Below are 20956 nucleotides of genomic sequence, written 5' to 3' on the forward strand. Positions count from 1 at the left end.
GACAAAAGCTACATCCAAGGATGCTGGAGGCAATGACTCAAGAAATAAAGGGAGAAATAGGCCAGAAATGGAAAGAACACAGGGGCGAACTATCAAAAGAGATGCAGGATCTCAAACACGAGGTACACACAAAAATAGAGGCAGTACATACATCACTAAGAAGTGAGATAAATGCCAAAATAGAGGCAGTACATACCTCATTAAGAGGTGAGATCAGTACTTTGAGAACCAACATCGAATCCATAAAGGAGTCCATTTCCTCCATGCAAACCACAATGGAAGCCACAGTTAACAGAGTGAACGAAATGGAATGTAGAGTGTCAGATACAGAAGACAGAATACACCAACTGGACCAAAAAATTACAGATATGGAAAAAATCACTCAAATTATGCCAAGGAGAAATTCAAGAGCAAGCAGATAATGCTAAGAAATTTAACCTTCATATAACTGGAGTGGATGAAGGTGAGGAATATCAAAGCAAGGGAATGCAACACCTATTCAACAAGATAATCGGTGAAAATTTTCCCCATCTCAAAAAAGAACATCTTACCTACATAATAGAAGCATATAGAACATCTAACAAGCAAGATCCCAGGAGAAACACTTCTAGACACATTATAGTAAAAATGATAGATCTGAATAATAAGGAAACAATCGTGCATGCAGCAAAAATGAAGAAGGAGCTATACTACAATGGGGAAAAAAAATTAGAATCACTGCAGATATCTCCAAACAAACACTGAATGCAAGAAAGGCCTGGGAAAGTACCATACGAGCCCTGAGAGCCAATAACTGCCAACCCAGACTGATATACCTGGCAAAGCTAGCATTCACATTCGATGGAGAACTGAAAATTTTTAATAGCAAAGAAAAACTAAATGAATACATCAACATTAAGCTAGCATTACAAAGAATACTAAGAGGGGGAATACAACCTGAAGAAAGCAACCAGGAACTGGGACCTGCACCCAGACAGGCATTAATCGAAGTCTAACTGAGCAAGCATAGGAGAAAAGGAAAGAAGAAAAACTGAGGAAAACAGGGAATGACAGGGACCACAATGTATCTCTCTATACTATCTCTTAATATTAATGGGCTTAATTCGCCAATCAAAAGAAAAAGAACTGCAGATTGGATCAGAAAACATGACCCATCCATCTGTTGCCTTCAGGAGACCCACTTCTCAGCCAAACATACAAACAAACTCAGAGGGAATGGTTGGAAAAGGACCTACTAATCAAATGCCCCCAGTAAGAGAGCAGCTGTAGCAATCCTGATACCTGACAAAATAAACTTTTCATTAAAATCAATACAAAAAGACAAGGACAGACACTACATATTAATACAGGGAACAATCCAAGAGGAGGATATTACCATCACCAACTTATATTCCCCAAACATTGGTACATCAAAATATGTTAAACAAATACTCTCAAACTTACAGAATAAAATAGATCCCAATACGATAATACTAGGAGACTTTAACATCCCACTCTCACCAAAGGACAGGTCTACCAACCAGAGGATTGGCAAAGAAGCTACCGAATTAAGTGAGACCATACTTCAAACAGAATTAACTGACATCTACCGAGTATTTCACCCTAAAACAACACAGTACACATTCTTCTCAGCAGCTCATGGAACTTTCTCCAAAATAGACCATATCGTAGTTCATGCAAGGAACTTAAGCAAATACGAAGGGATTGACATAATCCCCTGTATCCTATCTGACCACAGTGGGATCAAGCTAGTTCTCAATAACAAAGCATAACGCAGAAATTTCTCTAATACATGGAAATTGAACAGCACACTTCTTAGCAATGCCTGGGTAATGGAAGAGATCAAAGAAATAAAAAATTTCCTACAACTCAATGAAAATGAAAACACCACACAAAGAAACTTGTGGGACACAGCAAAGGCAGTCCTGAGGGGCAAATTTATTGCCCTCAGTGCCTACATCAAGAAAATAGAGACAGACCAAGTAAATAATATCATGTTGCAATTAAAACAGCTAGAAAAACATGAAAAACTGGAACCTAAAGTTACTAGACGAAGCCAGATAACCAAATTAAGAGCAGAGATTAATCAATTAGAAAATCAGAAAACAATAGCCAAAATTAACCAAACAAAAAGCTAGTTCTTTGAAAAAATAAATAAAATTGATGGACCATTTGCAAGACTAATTAAAAAAAGAGAGGAAACCCATAATAACAGGATTAGGGATGTCACGGGAAAAATCACAACACATACCCAAGATATCCAAACAATCTTAACGGACTATTTTCAAAAGTCATACTCTCTAAAGGAAGAAAACCTGGCAGAAATGGATGCATTTTTAGAGAAATACAAGTTGCTCAAACTGAGCAAAGAAGAAGTAAATCAATTAAATAAGCCAATATCCTACAACGAGATACAGGAAGCAATCAAAAGTCTTCCAACAACGACAAAAAAAAAGCCCAGGACCAGATGAATTCACAGCAGAATACTATAAGACCTTTAAAGAAGAACTAATACCCATACTCCTCAAGCTCTTAAGAGAAACAGAGAAGGAGGGAGCTATCCCAAACTCATTCTACGAAGCCAATATCACACTCATCCCCAAACCAGGCAAAGACCCAACCAAAAAAGAGAATTACAGGCCAATTTCCTTGATGAACACAGATGCAAAGATCCTTAACAAGATTCTAGCTAACAGAATCCAGAAACACATAAAAAAAATCATACACTATGACCAGGTAGGCTTCATCCCAGAGACACAGGGATGGTTTAACATACGTAAGTCAATAAATGTAATCCATCACATCAACAGAGCCAAAGTCAAGAATTCACATGATTATCGCCACAGGTGCAGAAAAGGCCTTTGATAAAATTCAACATTCATTCATGCTAAAAGCTCTGGAGAAAATAGGAAAGAAGGAACATTTCTTAAAACAATAAAAGCCATTTATGACAGACCAATAGCCAATATTATACTTAATGGGGAAAAGCTACAACCAATTCTCCTAAAATCAGGAACAAGGCAAGGATGCCCACTGTCTCCACTCCTCTTCAATATAGCACTGGAACCCTTAGCCAGGGCAATAAGGCAAGAAAAAGACATTAAAGGGACCCATATAGGGAAAGAAGGAGTTAAACTATCCCTTTTTGCAGATGACATGATACTATACCTTCACGATCCCAAAAACTCCATCCCCAAACTTTTAGAAATCATAAGTCACTTCGGCAAAATAGCAGGATACAAAATAAACCCACAAAAATCAGTTGCCTTCCTGTACACTGACAATGTACAAGCAGAGAGGGAAATAAATGGAGCAACCCCATTCACAATAACCTCCCCAAAAATAAAATATTTAGGAATTAACCTAACCAAAGATGTAAAAGAACTATTTAATGAAAACTATAAAAAGTTAAAGAAAGAAATTGCAGAAGACACTAGGAAATGGAAAGACCTCCCATGCTCTTGGATAGGCAGACTTAATATAGTGAAAATGGTAATACTGCCAAAATTAATATACAAATTCAATGCAATTCCTATTAAAATCCCAATGACATACATCACTGAAATACAGAAAACAGTCCAAACTTCATATGGAACAACAAAAGACCTAGAATAGCCAAAACAATTCAAACTCTACTAGAGAGTTATAATAACAAAGACAGCATGGTACTGGCACAAAAACAGACCCAAAGACCAATGGAATAGAAGATCCAGAAATAAATCCACAGGCCTATATTCAGCTGATATTTGACAAAGGAGTCAAAGACATACAATGGAAGAAACACAGCCTCTTCAACCACTGGTTCTGGGAAAACTGGGCGGCCACATGCAGAAAACTAAAAGTGGACCCCAGCCCATCACCATGCACCAACATCAACTCAAAATGGATTAAAGACCTTAACATTAAACCTGAATCTCTGAAACTACCGCAGGACAAAGTAGGAGAGACATTTGAACTTATAGGCACAGGAAGGAACTTCTGAACAGAGTCCCAGGGTCACAACAAATTGGAGAGAGACTCGACAAATGGACTATCTTAAAATAAAAAGCTTCTGCACAGCTAAAGCTATCACAACCAAGCTAGAAAGACAACCAATTGGGAAAAAATATTTACCAGCAATATATGAGACAAGGGGTTAATATCTAGTATATACAGGGAACTCAAGAAACTAATCCCTCCCAAACCTAACAAACCAATTACTAAATGGGCAAGGGAACTAAAGAGAGACTTCTCAGATGAAGAAATAAAAATGGCAAAGAAACACATGAGGAAATGTTCACCATCCCTGGTTGTGAAGGAAATGCAAATAAAGACAACCCTGAGATACCACCTTACCCCAGTCAGAATGTCCCACATTCACAAGTCAGCCAACGACAAATGCTGGAGGGGATGTGGAGAAAGAGGAACCCTATTACACTGCTGGTGGGAATGTACACTTATACAACCACTTTGGAAAGCAGTCTGGAGGGTCCTCAGAAAGTTAAATATTGACCTCCCTTATGACCCAGTCATACCACTTCTAGGCATCTACCCTGAACAACAGGAACCAATATACAAGGACATGTGCACCTCCATGTTTATTGCAGCACTGTTCACAATAGCTAAGATATGGAAACAACTCAGATGCCCCACCACAGATGAATGGATCCAAAAATTGTGGTATCTATACACAATGGAATATTATGCAGCCATTAGAAATGACAAAACAATGGCATTTGCAGGGAAATAGATGGAGCTAGAAGAAATCATGTTGAGCGAGGTAAGCCAAGAGCAAAGAGACAAATGGTACATGGTCTCCCTGATAAGTGGATGTTAAATCCAAAATGTTAGGTGATAAGACGAAATTAACAGGACTTAAGAAACAAAGAACTGCCACTCATCTGGGCAAACCACTACTAAATAACCCCATGCTGCTGATCACATGTATGGTGTATATGTGTACACTATTATATGTTATAGACTGTGCTAGACAATTTGCTCCAGGAAAGTTAGAATGAGTTTGTGACTTTAAATGAGCATCATTATCCCACAATACTGTGAAATTTGGGGAATTATGTAATCACTTAATCACAATAATAAAAAAAAAAACACCAGAAAACTAAAAGTGATGCTATGGCTCAAGTGGTAGAGCATGAGCCTTGAGCTGAATTGCTGAAGGACAGCTCCTAGGCCTAGAGCTCAAGCCCCAGGACTGACAAAAAAGAGAGAGAGAGAGAGAGAGAGAGATCTTTCATGCGATTGTTTCTAACATTTATAAGATTATGTCTTTGTTGCTTTGTGTGTCCCTCCTCCATGGTATAACCCCTGCTTTTACTATATATGAAGTTGGTATATGTGGAGGGGAAGGGAAAAAACAAATCGTTAAAACAGGGATACAGTAGGACCCATTGCAACAATGAGATGTACAAGTCGTTATGTCGAAAAACGAACTTTACAACTTTGGTGGGGGGGACAGGGGTGGGGAGAGGATACGAAGGGATGTGAAGGGTAAACAAAGGAGGAGGCTGCAATGCTTGGTAAGAAATGTATGCATTATCCTGCCCATGTAATTGTAACCCCTCTGTACAGTATGTTCACAAATAAAATAAAATAAAATTTAAAAAAACATGTGCTCATTATCTTACCCATGTAATTGTAACCCCTTTGTACAGTATTTTCACAATTTAAAAAAAAAAAGTGAATTATGGCCTGGTGCTGGTGGCTCACACCTGTATCCCTAGCTACTCAGGAGGCTGAGATCTGGGAATTACAGTTTCAAGCCAGCCCAGGCAAGAAAGTCTGTGAGTCTTTTATCTCCTATAAATTACGCAGAAAAAGCTGGAAGTGCTGCTGTGGCTCAAGTGGTAGATCGCTAGCCTTGAGCACAAAGAGACTCAAAGACAGCACCCAGTTCCTGAGTTCAAGTCCAAGGACCAGCAAAAAGAAAAAAAAAAGAGTAAATCATAAGGTAGAAAAATCTGCAGAATATTCTCAAGTTTTCTGGTTTGAGATACTGTGAGCTAAAGAAGTAAATTAATGTGAAGTCATTATTCTTTTCCACATTCTATCACCTTCTACAACTATCCAAAGGCTCCTTTCTATACTTTAAAGTCTACTTTTAAAATCTCTTTTCCGTTGTCTTTTCTCAGTCCTATCATCCATATATTTTGGGATACTCTTGGTGTCAGCCTTAACACACCTATGTAAATAAGAAACCTGAGTATTAACCACAAGCATACCAAAATTTTGAAATACAAAGATATACTTTATGCAAAATTGTAAGATAAATATGTTATTTGCAGACAGGAACCAGTGACTCACACCTGTAATCCTAGCTATTCAAAAGACTGAGATCTAAGGAGGAAAGCTCAAAGCCAGCTGGAGTAGAAAAGTCCATGAAATTCTTTTTTGGGGGGAGGGGTCGGTCATGGGCCTGAACTCTGGGCCTGGGTGCTGTCCCTCAGCTCTTCAGCTCAAGTCAAGTGCTCTACCACTTGAACCATAGCACCACTTCCAGCTTTTTCTGCTTATGTGATACTGAGGAGTCAAACCCAGGGCCTCATGCATGCAAGGAAAGCACTCTACCACTGAGCCACCTTTCCCAGCCCCCATGAGATTCTTATCTCCAATTAACCACCCAAAATCTCTTGAGCTGTGGCTCAAGTAGTAGAGCACCAGCCTTGACAAAAACAGCTGAAGGGGGCTGGGAAGGTGGCTCAGTGGTAGAGCACTTGCCTTGCATGCTCGAGGCCCTGGGTTCGATTCCTCAGCACCACATAAGAAAAAAGCCGGAAGTGGCGCTGTGTGGCTCAAGTGGTAGAGCGCTAGCCTTGAGCTAAAGAGCTGAGGGACAGTGCCCAGGCCCAGAGTTCAGGCCCCACGACCAGACCCCAAAAAAAAAAAAAAAAACAGCTGAAGGACAACATCCATGCCCTGAGTGCAAGCCCCAGTACCATCACAAACTAAAAACTTTCTATATACATATGTGTGTTAGAGAGAGAAAATTTTATATACACACACATATATATAAAACATGCCTAGCTGGACACTGGTGGCTCACACCTATAATCCTAGCTACTCAGGATGTTGAGATCTGAGGATCAAGGTTCAAAGTCAGCCAAGGCAGGAAATCCGTGAGACTCTAATCTCCAATAAACCATCAGAAAAACTGAAAGTGGCACTGTGGCTCAAATGGCAGAGCACTAGCCTTGAGCTGAAGAGCTGAGGAACAGCACCCAGGCTCAGAGTTCTGGTCCACAACCGAACAACAACAACAAAAAAGTCTAAAAAACATGGAGTTTTATTAGTTTCTTCCTTGCCCTAATGTAATTCTTCACTCCCTCACCTTGGACAACATTACAAAACTCACATAATAAATAGAAATTTATCAAGAACAGAGTATTTTACTTCTAAATGTTCCCATAGCATCTAAAACAATGCTAAAAAAATACAAGGAACTGTTCACATCTCTAGAATTTCATATCCAAACGTCTCATAATGTATAGACTCTATTATGAGAATATTATATCATAAAACTGAATTTGTCATTTGAATTTGATAAACAATAGCCATTTAATTTCAGCATTATGCTAAACTTACAAATAAGTACCAAAGATCAGAATTATTCTCTAGTGTACAATTCAATAATTCTTTATTATAAATATCAAAGATATTTTAACAAATGATATTCTTTAGTCTACAACATTCAACAATTTTAAAAGAATTATATATGCAATGATTTCAAAAGTGGTTTATGCTCTGAAAGAAAATTTAAAATTATGTAATGAATGTATTTTAAAAATTCTAATGTAAACTAAAACAAAATTATTCTATTTTGATAGTACAATTGTCCATGGTCAAGGGTTAGTCTAGAGTAAAAAATTCAGCATTACAAAAAGAAATGCATAAACATGGTTCAAGAATTCAAACAATATTTGAATGCTAAGCAAACACTCCAAATATGCAATGCTAGTAATTATTTTAATTACACATGTATTAAGAGCTAACAAGATTAAAAATTACTAATATATTCTAGCAAAATGTCTATCAATTCATGAAATTTAATTTATAAGAACACCTTAAATGACACTGGAAAAGCATTTTGAATGTTTGTAATTCCCTCCATTTGTAGAAATTATAACAGGCTACTCAAATTAGTTAACTACATGGTCCTAAATTCAGACAATAATTACTCAATTTCTTTTTTAGCTGTGAAGCTACTGAATATTAACAATATATTTTGATAACACAGATCAAATTTTCCAATAAGTAGCTTATAATCCAGTATGACTAACCAATGAAAAAAATTTCAATTAAAAGTGAAGGCAAGCCAGGCAATGGTGGCTCACACCTGCAATCCTAGCTACTTAGGAGGCTGAGATTTGAGGATCGTGGCTCAAAGCCAGCCCCAGCAAGAACGTCCATGAGACTTTTATCTCCAGTTTGCCACCAGAAAACCAGAAGTGACATTGTAGCTCAAAGTGGTAGAGCACTAGCCTTGAGCTGAAGACCTCAGGGACAGCACCCAAGCCCAGAGTTCATGCCCCATGACCACCAAAAAAAAAAAAAAAGTGAAGGCAAGAGGATTGCAACTTTGAGGCTAGTCAAGATTATATAGCATTGAGCCAATAAAAAGGGGGGAAAATCAATTAAAATGTAACAGGCATTTTTCACCGAAAATTACTAAGGCCTCTGAATACTAAAATAAGGGAAAAGGACTCGGTCCAGTGAATCATAACTATAATCGATTACTTGAAGCTGAGAGCAGGAGGATTATGGTTCATGGTCAGTCTATGCAAAAAGTCTATGATACTAAGAGAAAAAGCGAAGAATAGTGGCACATGACTAGGAAGCATAAACAAATGGATCACAGTCCAGGCTGGTTGAGTCAAAAAGACTAGAGGTGTGGCTTAAGAAGAACACCTGCTTAGCAAGCACCAGACTGAGTTAACAACCCAAGAGCACTATAAAAAGGCACAAAAAAAAGGAAAAAAAATACAAACATCTCTTAGGCATCTATAAGTTGCATCATAAAGTGGCAATATTCCATATTCAATTTTTTATACTTAATATTATCAAATACACATTATTCTCTATGTCTTACCCAGTTCACTTGATTTCTTCTGAAGCTCCATGGTCAGTATTTTCAGTTGATCTTCAGTTTTTTCCAGCCTTGTTAGTTTAAGATGTAAAATAATCAGTCAGAATCCATCTACTAAAATTGTTATAATGAAGCAATTGACATATTTTAAGGTATATCTTAAAGATATATCTTATCTTTATACCAAGTTATTAAACATTTTAGTAAGTACTATGTCTGTGTATAACATTTTTAAATAAAAGATAATTCTTATAGCCAGGCATCAGTGGCTCAAGCCTCTAATCCTAGCTACTCAGGAGGCTGAGATCTGAGGATCATGGTTCAAAGTGAGCCTGGGCAGAAAAGTCCCTGAGATTCTTATCTCCAATAAACTACCAGAAAACCAGAAGTGGCACTGTGGCTCAATCGGTAGAGCGCTTGCCTTGAGCTGAACAGCTGAGGGACAGCGCCCAGGCCCAGAGTTTAAGCCCCACGATCAAAAAAAAAAAAAAGATAATTCTTATAAATACATAATTATTTGTTAATTATATCTACATAAAATCTTAAGGCCTAGTTAATATCTCTTACCTGGAAATCATATTAATATATGAATGAATATATATATATATATATTATATTACACAAAAGTATACCTTAGGAAAAAAATATGACAATATGTGTAATTTATTGACTTGTCTAGAAAATTCCTTACACAAAGGTTATTCGAACAGATGAATCTAAGTTAACTTCACAATTTTTAAATCTGAAAAATTGCCAGGAGAAGTAAATCAAGACTATATAAGATTAGAGTCAAGAATGGGATAAATGTCTATAATCTTAGGAGGCTAAAGTAGAAGGATCATAATTCATGAACCAGGCAAAAGCATGAAACTATCCCCCCACCCCCACCCCGCAAATTTTTTTTTATTTTGCTGGTCCTGAGGCTTGAACCTGAGCTCCTGCTGCTCAAGGCCAGCACTCTACCACTTGAGCCACAGCCCCACTTTTGGCTTTTCTATGATTTAATTGGAAATAAGAGGCATACAGACTTTCCTGCCTGAAGTGGCTTTGAACCATGATCCTCAGATCTCAGCCTCCTAAGTAGCTAGGATTAGAGATATGAGCCACCAGTGCTCCAAAAAAATTTTTAAAAACACCCAGATGCCCCACGACTGATGAGTGGATCCAAACATTGTGGTACCTATATACAATGGAATATTATGCAGCCATTAGAAAGGACAAAATAATGGCATTTGCAGGGAAATGGATAGGACTAGAGAGAATCATTTTGAGCAAGGTAAACCAAGAGCAAAGAGACAAATGGCACATGGAGATATGGCAAAGTAAACACCTCATTTTGTGGTATCATTGCTAAATGACTCCATGTTCTTGACCACATACATGGTATATATATGCATGCAACGGAGGGAAGCTAGGAGGACACAGAATCAGTGGGAAATGGGAAAACATACAACAGAGGGGCCCATCATCTGCACTGGACATAGATGAAAATGAACTAAGCAACCTAAAGACAGAGATGGGAAGGGAGGAATGAGAGGAAAGAGGAAACAGCCTACACTAAGCAAAAGGAAAGAAATGTAAACATCACCTGATGTGGAAGAAATAACTGTTGTCAAAGCTCGTAGAATTCACAAACTTTATAGACCATGATAATGACAAATTGCCTTGTGAAGGTTAAAATGTGTTTGTGACTTTAACTAAATATCACTATTCCACAATACTGTGAATTATGTGAAATTTATGTAATCACCTAATCTCAATTTAAAAAAAAAGAAAAAAGTGAGAGGACAATGTTGTCCTACACTTCGAATTTATATACTGTTTTGTAGAATTGGAACTTCTCTGTACGACTACTTAAAGATAATAAAAATTAAAAAAAATTAAACACAAAAAAGCAAAACGATATAGAATGTAATTCAAGTGGTAGAATGGTTGCTTAGCAAGCATGAGGCCAAAACTTCAATCCTCAGTAGTGTCAAGAAAAGAGGAGGAGGAGGAGTAAGGAAGGAAGAGAAAGAAAAGAGAGAGAAAAGAGGATAGGAAAGAATAAAGAAGGAGATGGAAGAGGAGTAGGAGGAGGAAGAAGGGAAAGAAGGAGGGGGAGAAGGAAGAAGAGGGGGAGAAGGAGGAGGGGAGGAGGGGGAGGAGGAAGAGCAAGAAGCAGAAAGAAGAAGGAGCAAGGTGAGAGAAAGGAGAAGGTGAGGAGGAGGATAGAAAGAACAGGAGGGTAAAAAAGGAAAAAGGAAGAAAGAGGGAGAAGAGAGGGAGAAAAGGGAAAAGCTAAAAAAGCTACCTTTTCCCAAGCACTGATGTCTCACATGGTAATCATAGCTACTCAGGAGTCTGAGATCTGATAATCAATGTTCAAAGCCAGCCTGAGTAGAGAAGTCTATGAAACTCTTTATCTCCATCATAACCAGCAAAAAAGCTGGCTCAATTGGTAGAATGCTAGCCTGAAGTAAAAAAAGCTAGGCAAGCACTGGAACAACAATAACAACACCCAATCTTTTCTTCCCTCATCATACACAAGTAGTTGGAGTAAAGTACCAAGTTGATTTCTCTCAAGACAAAAATCTGTTTATCTTAACCCTCCACCAAGCTTTATGCCAAAAGGACAAAATAGCTATTGAAGTCTCCTAACACACTTTAATATATTTCCTTCATGGAAATCATGAAAAGTAAGAGTTTATATGAAATGCAAACCAATTTTTTCACAATAACAACTAACTATATAGAGTACTAATCTACTTTATCTCAGGATATTTTCTAAATTTTTTTGGGGGGGGGGAGTCCGGTCGTGGGGCCTGAACTCTGGGCCTGGGCACTGTCCCTCAGCTCTTCAGCTCAAAGCTAGCGCTCTAACACTTGAACCACAGCGCCACTTCCGGCTTTTTTCTTTTTTTTGCTTATGTGGTGCTGAGGAATCAAACCCAGGGCCTCATGCATGCAAGGCAAGCGCTCTACCACTGAGCCACCTTCCCAGCCCCATATTTTCTAAATTTTTAAATCAGAGACGTTACAGACCCCAGTAAAGAAATGTCCTAAGTCTATAAATTATTCCTATACCCATAGTATAAATAAAGAAGTCAAATCACTTCATCATACTCAGGAACTTCTCTTTTTAGTTTGACTCTATGGAAAACTAGGCATGGGAACTATGACAGAAAATGCCTATGGGCTGGGAAGGTGGCTCAGTGGTAGAGCACTTGCCTTGCATGCCTGAGGTCCTGGGTTCGATTCCTCAGCACCACATAAGCAAAAAGAAAAAAGCCGGAAGTGGCGCTGTGGCTCAAGTGGTAGAGTGCTAGCCTTGAGCTGAAGAGCTGAGGGACAGCGCCCAGTCCCAGAGCTCAGGCCCCACGACTGGACCCAAAAAAAAAAAAAAAAAAAGAAAATGCCTACATTTATATCTTTTCATGCTTATGCAATACAGATTTATAAAGGAAGGTGACACTTGTTATACAACTTGCTAAAACTACAGGTATGGAATTGCACAATGGTTGGCAATAAACAAAAATGGCATTGAATATTACAAATATTGTTATTAAATTCAGCTTTTGTACCTTTGCTGTTCTGTTCTCAGTAATTCCTCCAATTTGCAGATTGTGGTTTTAAGTTCAGAAACCAAAAATGAATGAGCAGCTTTAGCTTTATTAAATTCTTCCATCTGAGCTTCTTTTTCTTCAGTAAGCTGATGTACTGTTTTTGTTGCTGTCTGTAAATCTTCTTCTGAAGCCTTTTGAGAACTCTAAATGAAATATAGTACAAAACAAATGATCCAAAAACCAAAAAGAGCTAACTTTATCTACTTTTATATTTTTGCTTCCCCCACTACCCTCTACTTCCAATTACAAATCCTTCTGTTGAGACTTAATAGCCCATTCAATCCATCCAGCTCTCTCAATTTCTAAATCTCATATAAAACTTGCTAGTCTGAATCACTCTGTTGGCACTTAGTCATGTGAATTAATTAAATTTTTTATGTGTTTTATATAACACATAGCTAATAAATAAACATTTAGTATATTCTTGTACATAATATTGGTATTTGCTGACAGTGTTGGCCTTACAACACAGTGTTAAGGTTTTAAATCATACCATACTTCTTTGCAAAGATATTTTAATATCTTCCAGTTCTGATGTTAAATAATGCTTCTTTTCATTTGATTCCTTTAATTTTTCATCCAGTAATCCTAAAACAGAAATTGACAAACAGGTAACACTTAACAGAAAACAAATACCTGTGGGGGGGATGGGAGGAGATGGGAGGAAAGGGATGGTAGGGGAAAAACAGAGGAGGAGGCAACAATGCTTGATAAGAAATGTTCTCATTACCTTGCTCAGGTAACTGTAACCCCTCTGTATTTTCACAATAAAAAAATGGTAGATGTTGTACCATTTGAGCCATGCCTTTAGCCCAAAATAATTATTTTCAAACCTTTTAAATAATTTTATAATTAAAATACATACCCGAAAGACATACACACCTTTTCTTTACTTTTGCTCATATATCACTATCCCTCATTTTTGCTTCATATCACTGTCTGGTTGTAGCATACATACATCATGTGCTGCTTCATTTCTTATAAGAGTATGTTTTGGAGCCCAGCACTGGTAATCTGTAATCCTACCTCCTCAGGAGACTGAGATCTGAGAATCATGGTTCAAAACCATCTCAGACAAAAAGTCTGTAAGATTCTTATTTCCAATTAACCAGTAAAAAGCTGGTAGTGGAACTGTGGATCAAGTGGTTTACTATCAGCCTTGAATGAAAAAGCCAAGAGACAACACTCAGGTCCTGAGTCCAAGCCCCAGTACCCCAAAAAAGAACATGGCAAAATACATAAAGAGATGTTCCATCAGAGGAAAAATTCATATTCAACATCCTCTGCCATCATGAAAAGGAAAGCCAAAAAAATCATGAGATGACTCTTGACACCTATCCAAATAGCTAAACATGTTGCTACCAGTCTTAAGAAGATGCAAACAGGTGACACACATAGCTGTTGAGAATATAAAATGTCACAGCCACCTGAAAAAGCTCTTAAGTAAACATGCAATTAACGTAAGACTCCAAAACTATACCTTTAGGTATTCATCCAAGAAAAATAAAGCCAGAAAAAATTTACATAGCTCCATTAATACCAGAAAAACACTTTAAGACAAATAGTATTATTAAAACAAAATCACTCCATAATGATAAACAAAAAACTTCAGCAATAATATATAACATTTTAAAATCCATATGCACCCAGTAATGTGTGGAATGTATCAGTGAACAAGAAAGAATTTGAATGAAACTATCAAAGAAATTATGAAAGTTTAGGTGATAGAATTGGCAGTTACCTGAGTTGATCATAACCCAATATGTATATGAACCAAAATATCACATTGCTCCTCACAAATACATAAAATTGTTAAGATATAGCTCAGTGGTAGAACACTTGCATAGCAGGTAGAAGGTCCTGGGTTCAATCCCTAGCACCGTAATCAATCAACCAATAATGTATTTTGTGCTAATAAAAAACTTGGGGCTGGGAAAGTGGCTCAGTGGTAAAGTGCTTGCCTTGCATGCCTGAGGCCCTGGGTTCGATTTCTCAGCACCACATAAGCAAAAAGAAAAAAGCCGGAAGTGGCGCTGTGGCTCAAGTGGTAGAGTGCTAGCCTTGAGCTGAAGAGCTGAGGGACAGCACCCAGGCCCAGAGCTCAGACCCCACAACCGGACCCCCCCCCAAAAAAAAAAAACAACTTGAAAAACTAATTAATAAATGTCTTTTTGGAGCATATTATGTAAACTCTGAAGGTTTAAAGTATGGGAAAGGAAAAAAGTGATTCTATCATGCCTTCCCCTAGCTGATCCAACCCAGGGTGAGGATTATAACACTATAAAGTATAAAAACTTTTGATTTAGAACATAACAAGAAAAATATTGCTGGGTGTCAGTGGCTCACGTCTGTAATCCTAGCTACTCAAGAGGCAAAGATCTGAGGATCGTGGTTCAAAGCCAGCCCGGGCATGAAAGTCTGTGAGACTCTTATCTCCAGTAAACCACTAAAAAACATAAGTGGTGCTGTGGCTCAAGCAGTAGAGCACTGGCCTTGAGCTGAAGAGTGCAAGGACAGCACCCAAGCCCAGAGTTTAAGCTCCACGACCAACAAAAAAAAAAGAAAAGAAAAGAAAAATACATGCACTGATTAGCTAGTAGTTTGTACTATGTTTGATTTTCATGATTATATTTAAAAATTTAGTAAATACTAAAACTATATTGATAGTTTAAAAAGGAGCAATACATAAGACACACTTATATTTTCTATTATAAATTCTTACTTATCTGTTCCTCTAACTGATTAATTTTATCTCTGGATTCTTGCAGCAGAAATGTTAAGTCTTTGATTTTCTTTTCTTTTTCAGTAATTTGGATCAATAGTAGTGATACCTGAAATGAAATAAATGTAAACATCACAGAGATAAAAATATGACACTTTCAGCTCTTCCTATCATGTTACTCTTTTTTTTTTGGGGGGGGGGGGGGTCCGGTCGTGGGGCCTGAACTCTGGGCCTGGGCGCTGTCCCTCAGCTCTTCAGCTCAAGACTAGCGCTCTACCACCTGAGCCACAGCGCCACTTCCGGCTTTTTTCTTTTTGCTTATGTGGTACTGAGGAATCGAACCCAGGGCCTCATGCATGCAAGGCAAGCACTCTACCACTGAGCCACCTTCCCAGCCCCTCATGTTACTCTTTTAAATATTTTATATGATTTTTCAGATGTCATACAATTCAAGCTGTATAATAAGCATTTACCAAGTGAATAAACAAAAAACTGGTATGATATATATAGTATAGATGATATGATTCACCTTCACAAAATTCACAGCCTGGTTTGGAAGACAAGTAGCTACACTTAAGTATTAATAGTGAAAAGAAAAAAATAAATATTAATAGTGATAGAACAAAAATGACTTAGGTATTAGGAAATGAACACCTAAATCAATCTTGGGGGAATTAACAAAAAAATTAATTCTCAAAAGTTTAAGTTATAGGCAGGCCGCCAGTGGCTCACACCTGTAATCCTAGCTACTCAGGAGGCTGAGAATTGAGGATCCTGGGTCAAAGACAACTCGGGCAGGAAAGTCCGTGAGACTCTTATCTCCAATAAACAACCAGAAAACCAGAAGTGGCACTGTGGCTCAAGTGGTAGAATGCTTGCCTAGAGCTGAAGAGCTGCGGGACAGCGCCCAGGCCCACAACCAACAAAAAAGAAAAAAAAAGTTTAAGTTCTAAAGATGGAAAGCAGTTAAAAGGAATGGAAAAAATTTCAATTACAAAAGAATCTATAAGGGCTGGGAAGCTGGCTCAGTGGTAGAATTCTTGCCTTGCAAGCATGACGCCCTGGGTTCAATTCCCCAGCACCACATAAGGAGAAAAAGCTTTAAGTGGAACTGTGGTTCAAGTGGTAGAGTGCTAGCCTTGAGCTGAAGAGCTGAGGAACAGCACCCAGGCCCAGAGTTCAGCCCCCACAACCAAAAAAAAGGAAAGAGGAAAAAGAAAGAATCTATATAGTAACATAATAATAACACACAAGATAACTCATCCCCAAAGAACTACAGTATAATGGAAGAATCAGAGACTACACAAGACAGGTATGAAACAGATATAAGTATAAGGAAGATGAAGTCTATAAAAAACTGCGGAATTCCCCTAGGTTCATTCAAGACTCCAGACTCCTAATATAGTTAAAAACTGAATACTACTCCTGTCTTTGCAAGAGACCCAGGAATATCAACTAAAAGTGCATTGGTCTAGAAATATACTGAGTGGTAGAACAAGCACTTGCCTAGTATATGCAAGATGTTAAGTTCAATCACCAGACCACATCAAAAAAAAGAGATAATCTCTAAACATGGATATTCCAGACATGAGGAGGCATAGGGACAAAGAATAGAATGAAAAAGTTATCATAGATATTAGTGGGACTTAGCTACCTTGCTAACTCTGCTTCATAATGTCATGAGCCAAGTTTATATTCCCAGGCAAGAATTTGACAAGCCCAGAACATATTCTAGCAAATAATGATACTAAAGAGCCTGAACAAGAAAGAAGGAAAAAAAAAAAAGAAACTGTAAGTTCTATACAAAAACCTAGTAAGCGTTTTCAGACTCTTTTTTTTTTTTATTGGTTTTTATCTGGTTGGTTTGTTTTTTGTTTTGTTCTGTTTCTGTGCTAGTCCTGGGGCTTGTACTTAAGAGCCTGGGCACTGTCCCTGAGATTCTTTTTGTATTAGGCTAGCACTCTGACATGCTATTAATCTGAAATTGATATCCTTGCAAAAATAGAAAATACAGACTTATGATTTTAAGTCTTCCACTGTGTGAAACAGAAATTAGCAACTTGATATGTTGGCTTCTTTTCATTAACATCATGGATAGCATATTTCATGCCTGTAATCCTAACTAGTCAGGTGGCTAAGGTCTGAGGATTGCAGTTTGAAGCCAGACTGGGCAGAAAAATCCATGAGACTGTGTTATCTCCAATGAATCACCAAAAGGTTAGGAGAAAAGCTGTGGCTCAAGGAGTACAGCAGTAGTAAGAGAAAAAAAGGTCAGTGATAGCGCGGGCATGTGCGCGCACACGCACGCGCACACACACACACATATGGTAAGTAAGTGACCATGATAATGTATTCTATTAGGACTTTCACACACACACACACAGTAACTAAGTGACCATGATAATGTATTCTATTAGGACACACACACACACACACACACACACACACACACACACACACTCGGTAACTAAGTGACCATGATAATGTATTCTATTAGGACTTTCAGTCGGAAGAAAATTTCTCATAAAATGATATATTTTAACAGCAGTGTAAACTGATAATACTAAAGAAGATTCACTGAGTAAAATGCCAAAAAGGCTAACATTCTATAAGTGCATATGAGTCAATAAAAATTAAATTGCAGGGCTGGGAAGGTGGCGCAGTGGTAGAGCACTTGCCTTGCATGCATGAGGCTCTGGGTTCGATTCCTCAGCACCACATAAGCAAAAAGAAAAAAGCTGAGGCCGTGGGGTGGGGGGGAGGCTGGGAAGGGATGGGAAGAGTAAACAAAGGAGGAGGCTACAATGCTTGATAAGAAATGTACTCACTATCTTGCCCATGTAATTGTAACCCCTCTGTACAGTATTTTCACAATAAAAAAAAAAGAAAAAAGCAAGAAGTGTCGCTGTGGCTCAAGTGGAAGAGCACCAGCCTTGAGCTGAAGAGCTGAGGGATAGCACCCAGGCCCAGAGTTCAGGCCCCACAACCGGACCCAAAAAAAAAAATTAAATTGCTTATTTTAAAAGACTTACTATTTGAGTATGTATATTAAAATTCTCACATAGAAATTTGTTGTATAGTCAGAAATTCAAAGGGTTTGCAAAAACAATAGCATTACATAACTAAGAACAGTGAGCACAATTTGAATGTACCCATTATAAAGAATGATAAAAGTTAAGGTGTCATGGTATAAGACCGGAAACCTTGAAAAGAGTACAAAAATGATTAAGAAAACACCAGAATTTACCTGCTTAGGCAGAAACTTCCTGAACAGAATTCCAAGGGCTCAGAGAATAGGAGGAAAAAATGGTAAACTGGATTGCATCAAGCTTCTGTATAGTGTAGGACAGTTACTAAATTAAAAAGAAAAGCCTAAAGAAAGAAAGAAGATTTTGCCAGCTATAGGTCTAACAAAGGTCTAATAACCAGAATATACAAGGGGCTCAAAAGAATTAAACCACCAAAGACTTAGTACCTTAATTAATAAAAAGATAAAGGAGCTAAATACGTTTCTCAGAAAAAGTACAAATGGCCAATACATACATGAATAAATACTCAACACATCCATTACCATAAATGAAACACAAATCAAATTAACAGTGGGATTCCATTTCCAGTTAGAACAGCCACTTAAAGAATACGGCACTAGTGGCTCACGCCTAGCTACTCAAGAGGCTGAGATCTGAGGATCGCAGTTCAAACCCAAATTGACAGGAAAGTCAGTGAGACTCTGATCTCCAATAAGCCACCAAAACACCAGAAGTGGCGCTGTGGCCCAAGTGGCAGAGCACTGGCCTTGAGCTGAGGGACAGTGCCCAGGCCGAGAGTTCAAGCCCCACGACCAACAACAACAACAAAAAAGACAAATGCTGGCAAAGATGTAGAAGGAAAAAAATAAACTTAACATGCTGTTGGTAAGAATATAAATTAATTGGGCTGGGAAGGTGGCTCAGTGGTAGAGCGCTTGCCTTGCATGCCTGAGGCCCTGAGTTCGATTCCTCAGCACCACATAAACAGAAAAAAAAAAGCCAGAAGTGGTGCTGTGGCTTAAGTGGTAGAGTGCTAGCCTTGAGGGACAGCGCCCAGGCCCAGAGTTCAGGCCCCACAACCGGACCCAAAAAAAAAATTTTTTTAAAAGAATATAAATTAATAGCCAGGCACCGGTGGCTCACACCTGTGATCCTAGCTACCCAGGGGGCTGAGATGGGAGGATCACAGTTCAATGCCAGCCAGGCAGAAAAGTCTGTGAAACTTATCTCCAATAATACACCAGAAAAGAAAAGCAGTTTGGAGATACTTCAAAAAACTAAAATTCACTGCTGCACTATTCACAATAGCCAAGTTGTGGGAACAGCCCAGATTCCCTACAACATGAGTGGATCCAAAAAATGTGGTACCTACATATAATGGGATTTTTACACATCCATTAGAAAGAATATTATGTCATCTGCAAGTAAAAACAAATCATGTTAAGTTAGGTAAGCCAAGCTCAGACAGACAAACAATAATATATCCTTTCTCTCACATGTGGAAGCTAGATCTAAACTACACTGGGACACAAGAAATTACACAGGACTCTAGGCATTCACAGACAGTGTGAAGAGACCAAAGGAAGATACTGTTCGAGAGGAACAGAAAGGTACAATGCATGTATGCATCTAATCATACAAACAGTATTTATCAAGATGAACTCCAGGAAATAGAAATGAGGTTTTTTTTCTTTTTTGCTGTTTTTGTTTTCTTTTTGTTTGTTTATAGGTCTTTGGAAGTATAAGGGTAGATCGCACAGAAATGGAGGGACACAGGGTGAACAAATGCAGCAGTGGTACTCACTGGATATTATGCTGAAAATGAACTATACAATTTGGTGGGTGAGGATGGGAGGGAAAAACAGAGAGGAGGGATGGGGGTGCAGTTGTCCAATAAAGAACTGTACTCTTTACCTGACATATGTAACTGTAACCCCTCTGTACATCACCTTTATAACAATATTTTTGTCACCTTTATAACAATATTTTTGTCAATCATGGAGCTTGAACTCTGGGCCTGGGCACTGTCCCTCAGCTCTTCAGTTCAAGGCTAGCACTCTACCACTTGCGCCATAGCGCCACTTCCTGTTTTCTGGTGGCTTATTGGAGATAAGAATTTCATGCACTTTCCTGCTCAGGCTGGCTTTGAACTGCAATCCTCACCATTGCTTGGCACTTGAAGTCTTTTGATAAATGCCCAAGTCTGGTATTGCTGGATCATAGAGTAGTTCTAATTTCAGTTTCTAAAATTTTTATTGTTACCCAGACCTCAGTGGCTCATGCCTGTAATCCTAACTTCTCAGGAGGCTGAGATCTGAGAATCATGATTCAAAAACAGTGTGGGCAAACAAGTTCCAGGGACTCTCATCTCCAATTAGCCACCAGAAAACTAGAAGTGGTGCTATGGCTCAAAGTGGTAGAGCACTATCCTTATGTGAAGAGCTCAGGGACAGTGCTCAAACAGAGTTCAAGCCCTATGGCTGACAAAAAAAAAAAAAAGACTGCAAGCCAGGCTACAATA

At 38.3% G+C, this 20956-nt stretch overlaps 1 protein-coding gene across 1 annotated transcript in view; it reads right to left on the reverse strand.

The window, feature by feature from the left end:
* Positions 1 to 20956, reverse strand: part of Sycp1 (synaptonemal complex protein 1) — a 110176-nt gene that overhangs the window by 69919 nt on the left and 19301 nt on the right. The window contains exons 11-14 of the mRNA XM_042692294.1: positions 15407 to 15515; positions 13178 to 13272; positions 12643 to 12827; positions 9083 to 9150 (exon numbers count right to left, since the gene is read on the reverse strand). Of these exons, the coding sequence (XP_042548228.1) occupies positions 9083 to 9150; positions 12643 to 12827; positions 13178 to 13272; positions 15407 to 15515 (457 nt within the window). The remainder of the gene's footprint in view (positions 1 to 9082; positions 9151 to 12642; positions 12828 to 13177; positions 13273 to 15406; positions 15516 to 20956) is intronic.

The sequence above is a fragment of the Dipodomys spectabilis genome, unplaced genomic scaffold (assembly GCF_019054845.1).
Source record: "Dipodomys spectabilis isolate Male_0828 unplaced genomic scaffold, ASM1905484v1 ptg000148l, whole genome shotgun sequence".
Classification (NCBI taxonomy): domain Eukaryota; kingdom Metazoa; phylum Chordata; class Mammalia; order Rodentia; family Heteromyidae; genus Dipodomys; species Dipodomys spectabilis.